This window comes from Corylus avellana, chromosome ca9 (assembly GCF_901000735.1).
Source record: "Corylus avellana chromosome ca9, CavTom2PMs-1.0".
Classification (NCBI taxonomy): domain Eukaryota; kingdom Viridiplantae; phylum Streptophyta; class Magnoliopsida; order Fagales; family Betulaceae; genus Corylus; species Corylus avellana.
The window spans coordinates 11869540-11875560 of record NC_081549.1 but is presented as its reverse complement, the minus strand read 5'-3'; the positions used below and the strand labels follow the sequence as shown (position 1 = coordinate 11875560).

Here is a 6021-nt window from a genome sequence, read left to right as displayed (position 1 = left end):
AGAGAGAGTTGTTTGATGTGCAATCGTTTTCCCTTAGAGGAGTATTTGGTGGAATAAGAGTTGTGTTTTTGCTTGGTTGGCTGCTTTAGGAAAAATCCTCATTATGGACAATTTAAGGAAACATAATTAATAGTGATCAATTGGTGTTGCATGTGCAAAAAGAGTAGAGAATTTGTAGATCACCTTCTACTCCAGTGGGAGACTGCTTATGCCTTATGGAGTTTTATTTGTGACCTTTATGGATTAAAGTGGGTTATGCCTAAAAGGGTAGTGGAACTCTTCGCATGGCTGTGCAATGTTCTTCTAAAAAGGTTGTAGCTTTAAAGACAGTCCCATTACTTGATGTGGTGTACCTGGAGAGAAAGAAATGATCATCGTTGATAGGAACCCACAACTGATAAATGGAAATAGATGGAAATTATATTGATAGTGAACTTCAATTAGGGCTGGAGACAAACCACAAGACAAGTGTGTCTGATTACAATTCTCAATGATCCCCTAACTACTCGACTCCTCGTCTTATACTACGGCTTCTAACAAACTAATGATAATAAAATAACTAGGTAACTGGTGATAATAAGCAAATACATATGATAAAGGAAATAATAACTACTGATAGCCAATCTGATGAACTACCCTTTATCGATCTACAATAATCTTCTTATCTTCACGCTCATTGATCTTCACTCATCTTCTTGTTGGCTGACTTGATCACGTTGGCACTTATCTGCTACCTTCATGTTCACTGGCTTAGGCTGAGGTGTCCTTGGGCTCCTCCGTGGGATGCTATCATTCCACCTTACGATATTCTATCATTCTGCATCTTATACTACGGCTTCTAACAAACTAATCATAATTAGATAACTACGTAACTGGTGATAATAAGCAAACAAATATGATAAAGGAAATGATAACTACTAGTAGCCAATCTGATGAGCTACCCTTTATTGATCTACAGTAATCTTCTTATCTTCACACATGCTGATCTTCACTCATCTTCTTGTTGGCTGACTTGACCATGCCGGCACTTATCTGCTACCTTCGTGTTGACTGGGTTAGGCTGAGGTGTCCTTGGGCCCCTACATGGGATGCTATCATTCCTCCTTACGATATTCTATCATTCCGCATCTTATACTATGACTTCTACAAACTAATGATAATAAGATAACTACGTAAATGGTGATAATAAGCAAATACATATGATAAAGGAAATGATAACTATTGATAGCCAATCTGATGAAGAACCCTTTATCGATCTACAATAATCTTCTTATCTTCACGCTCGTTGATCTTCACTCATCTTCTTGTTGGCTGACTTGATCTGCTACCTTCATGTTCACTGGGTTAGGCTGAGGTGTCCTTGGGCTCCTACGTGGGATGCTATCATTCCGCCTTACGATATTCTATCATTCTCCCCCTTCCCAGTAGCCAATCTGATAAACTACCCTATATTGATCTCCAATAATCTTCTTATTTTCACGCACGTTGATCTTCACTCATCTTCTTGTTGGCTGACTTGATCACGTTGGCACTTATATTTCTAGATATCATGATTTTCTTGATTTTTTTTTCTTTTTCTAATTAGGTGTTTTTCATGTATATTTAGTATATACTTGGCTAGCACCCTCTAGTTTGTAATCAAATTTCTATTACTAAAAACAAAGGACTGAGAAGGGCTACTACTTGGACCAACACAAAACAACCCTAAAAAAACCATAATTGAGGCCTCCTTGAAAACATCAATTACTAACACTCCTTAGCAAAAATATTCAAAGTGATCAGTCCCAACTAAAAGGCCAAATTTTAAAGTGATTAGTCCCATGCAAACAATTTTGTCAAACTACCCTTTAACAGATAAAACCAGTCATTCAAATATCAATAAAATCTTTGCAAATAGGGAAATTTCCAACATGAAAATCAACTACTTCATCTTCCACAAAACATCTTAGCCTAATTGCTAGAATTTTTTTTCTTAACTAATTGCTAGAATGTTAATGCAAGTAACAGTCATTGCCGGTAGACTAGCATGACAATATTACCAGTAAAAATTGTGGTAAACTGACCGAACAAACCATATAGAGACATGAACAATGCGGTAGTTTTTTCACATTTTAATAGATCGTAATAAATAACCTTTTAACTTATGAAGCACATTTACAAAGTGAATGATAAAGCTAATTAAATATGGAAAATGTATGTCATAAACACACAAATGAAACTAATTCAAAGCCAGCTAAAATACAAGCATCAATTAACCATCTCAGAAAGGTATAAATAGCACACAACCACCATTTGATCAAAATGATCAAAATTTCAAAAGTTATGTCCATTTAAACTCCACAAAGTATGATAGGTCTTTTGTTGAAAATACCAAAAGAGTTCCAAAGCAGTAAAAACCATTAATTGGAAGTCCAAATACTACAATACTTTGAAAGGCAAGGAGAAATGAGGAAGAAAACAGCGACAGAAAACCAAAACTCCAAATGACAGTTTTAAGATTCTGTTCTTTGAAGTTTTCAAACATCCAAACATTAACATTTCATCATATACTATAAAGACACCATTTGCATCAGCTCCTTAAGCTTCAGAAGAATCCCAGGCCAATACTAAAATACTGATGCACTTAAGTAGTATCTGCAAAATGAATGAGAAAGCAAGAGAAAAGATTTTTAAAAGGTACCTATCAAAAAAAAAAAAAAGTGAAGACTTTAAACCAAATCCTTTGCAGAAAGGGTTGAACAGTGCATGTTTCAACAATTGACCAAGATCATGCAAGTTAAAAATTATTAGATAACATGATTAAACCAATGAACTTTAAAGGGAAACTATCCTTAATAGAATCTGAGAAATAATAGTAGCATGGAAAGGAAAACAGTTTGAAAAATTTGCCAAAAGTGCAGTTTCAAATGCAATACATCACCTTACCTTCGTAGAGGAAAAATAAATATGAAAACCCATGAATGATTAGAACATTAGCTTTGAGAAAGATAAATATGAAAACCCATGAATGATTAGAAAATTAGCTTTGTATGAGAAAAAAAAAATAGACAGAAACATGAGAGTTGTATCAGCCCAAAAGAGAAAGTCCGTAAGATTACTACAATTAAAAATGTAGAATGAAAAACCAGTTGTCAGTGTTTATGCAGCAAAATGCAAGACCATAAATTTTTTTCTCTTTTCCTCTACCAACATATAAGGTTGATATTAGCTCTTTATCAATGACCATGGCAGATACAGCATAATGCTCAGCTGCTACTTTTCAAGAATTGCGAAGTACACAACATCAAACAAAATTACTTATCCGGAAGGAAAAAAAAAAAAAAAAAAAAAAAAAAAATCAAACAAAAGAGAGCATTAAAGGAGACAAAAAATCACATGAATGTCAAGTGGCATTAAGATGATTGTAACTATACTACCAAATGGTGTGCAGTATAGACAGCTTCATGCACGCATTCATGCATGCATGGAAACACGCATAAATGCATACATAAATGTGTACAAAGTACATGCATTACTCATTGATATACAATGATGTAATATCTAAATAAAGCACAAACCAAGACATAATGATGAGAACGAGAAAACACATCCAGAACTCTCTTCAATTGAAAAGTATCAATAGAAAATTCAGAAATAAAGCGGTTCATCCAACTCTAGTTATCAAGTGGGGGGAGAACAAAACAGTATATTAAGAGTCACCAAAGACATCAACTCAATCTTTCAAATAAATCACACTTACGGTACTTTCTCTATTCCAGGTCCTTTCACATAACTATTTTACTCGTAAGAATGCCATGCTTCAGTTCATAGAAACACTCATTCACTAAAATAGAGCACTGCCGTCTTTGTAAAGATAAAACTGAAAGAACACAAAATGGCATAAAAACACATAAGAGCACAACATAATCTAATATATTGCAAATCACAATAGCAGACAAAATTAAACAAAAATCGCCGCATAGAAATATTAGCCTTAAGTTTATACTTTCTCAAGGTTAAAATCAACTAGAATGGTACCTGATAAATAAATTATAGAGGAAAGGAAAAGGAAAAACCATATTGTACCTGACCTCAGGGATACCTAGTGCCCCATGTAAGGTGGAACGCCACCATATTGCACGACACCATGCTGGCCTCTTCCGGAACCACCTTGTCCAGCTTGCTGGTTGGGGTATCCACCCTGCATTCCCCCTTGATTCCCATACCCTCCGATTATATTTGCCTGGTTCGTATAAGCGTGCCCCGCAGCAGCTGCGGGCACACCTGGGTTCATGGCTGCAGCCGATCCCAGCGTCCCCAACAGATTAGTCAGGCCCAACCCAGCACCCTGACTTGCAAGCAATGCCGTTATTGCCTGCCCAAGCGCAGGGTTCAACCCAATCCCCGCCCCAGTAGGTGGCGGAGCCATCAAGTGACCCGGTGCGGCCGCGGCCGCAGCGGCTCCACCAACAAAACCGGGGTTCTCATTTCTATGTAATTGCGCGTTGTGAGGGTTCGACTTGTTCTGCTTCGGACCATCAATAGCCTTCTGGCAGTGCAATACATTGCCCTCAAAATTCTTGTGCGGCTCTTCCAGAGCCTTCTTGGCGCTCTCAACCGTCTTGTACACAAACAAACAAAACCCCTTGGGCTTCCCCGTCGCCTTATCGAGCCCCAACGGCCCTTCCTCAATTTCTCCATACTTGGAGAAGAACGTAAGCAGCTTCTGAGGATTCAAATCAGCCCCAACATTGCTCACGTATATCTTCTTCAGCGTATATTCCGACAAGGGCGGCGTGGGGGCCGCCGCGGTAGCACTCGGCTGTGGGACCGGGCCGATCGAGGCCAGCTGGCATGCGGTCATCCGGTTGCCGATCTTCTTCTGGGGCTGCTTGAGGGCCTTCCGGGCCCCGCTGCGGGTCTTGAAGAGGACGAAACCGTAGCCCTTGGATTTGCCAGAGACCTTGTCGCACACGGCCTTGCAATCCTCGATCTCGCCGAACTGCTTGAACACGTTGGAGAGGGTATCGGCGTTCGTGTCCCACCCGAGGCCGTGGACAAAGATCTTGCGTTGTACCGGGTCCTCGTCCGCAGCCTTTCGTATCCGATCCGCCACGTCCGGATGCTTATCCGCTGCTTCGCAGAGCAGGTTTATAATCTGGTCCTTGCTAAACGGTTCAAGAACCTTCTGTATGAGCTCGTCGTCATCATCCTCGCCGTATCGATCTCTCCCCGAAGTCGCAGGAGCGGCTGACGTGGAGGTGTTCGCCACCTGATTGTCGGCATTCTGGGGTTTATATGGATCTTCGTCTTCTTCTTCTTCTTCTTCGGCCTCTTCCTCCTCTTCTTCTTCGTATTCGACGTTTTCCGGGTCTTCCTCGGCTTGGAAGTGGGTACGATCCTCTTCTTTCTGCTTATGCTGCTGCTGTTGCTTTTTCGGGGGTTGGGCTGCCCCGGCGGGTTTGGACTGGAGCTTTCGCTTCCTCGCCATTGCTGGGGAGCTGATAGAGTAACAAGTGTGTCTCAAGGAGATGCGAGTAGGGTTTGGGTTTGAGGGTCCGGAATCCCGTCCTTGCTGGTGAAGCGGGTATACACGATACATAGCTCTCTCAGCTCTCTCTTCATTTCTATTTATTACGTTCCTTTTTAGTTTTTCCTTTTTGGGTAAAGCTTTCTTTCAAAATATTTGAAAAATTTGTCATTTAACTTTGACTTTGAAAAAAATTCACATTTTTTCTTCACATTACTATCTAATTAACATTTTTCCTTCAAATTATTTTTTAAGAGTTTTTTTAATTTCTTTGAATTTATTGGAGTATTTTTGTCTTATTAAAAAAAAATTAGCGTTATTTTTGTCTTTTTGCCAATTTTAGAGGGATTTATCAATTTTTTAATAATTTAGGAGGACATTGTCAATTAGACAATAATTTTAGGGGTATATGGACTTTTCCTTAAAAGATAAGGCTCTCCAAAAAAATGGAAGTTATTTAGTTTTTTAAACTTATATATATTCATTTTCCTTCTCTCTTATGTACCAAGAAC

General features: G+C 39.0%; 1 protein-coding gene across 4 annotated transcripts; it reads right to left on the bottom strand.

The window, feature by feature from the left end:
* Positions 1-398: 398 nt before the first annotated feature.
* LOC132191460 (UBP1-associated protein 2A-like) lies at positions 399-5609 on the bottom strand. Of its 4 annotated transcripts, none has more exons than XM_059606478.1 (2): positions 4066-5609; positions 399-1079 (listed from the first exon to the last, which is right to left on the bottom strand). In XM_059606478.1, exon 1 carries the CDS (start codon positions 5579-5581, stop codon positions 4082-4084), a length of 1500 nt encoding a protein of 499 aa, XP_059462461.1. In that variant the 5' UTR covers positions 5582-5609; the 3' UTR covers positions 399-1079; positions 4066-4081. The 4 variants fall into 4 exon arrangements, with proteins under 4 accessions (XP_059462461.1, XP_059462460.1, XP_059462458.1 ...); XM_059606477.1 differs by lacking the exon at positions 399-1079 and adding an exon at positions 2248-2634 and having other exon boundaries at positions 4071-5609; XM_059606475.1 differs by lacking the exon at positions 399-1079 and adding an exon at positions 2248-2634 and having other exon boundaries at positions 4066-5608.
* Between the last annotated feature and the right edge of the window lie 412 nt (positions 5610-6021).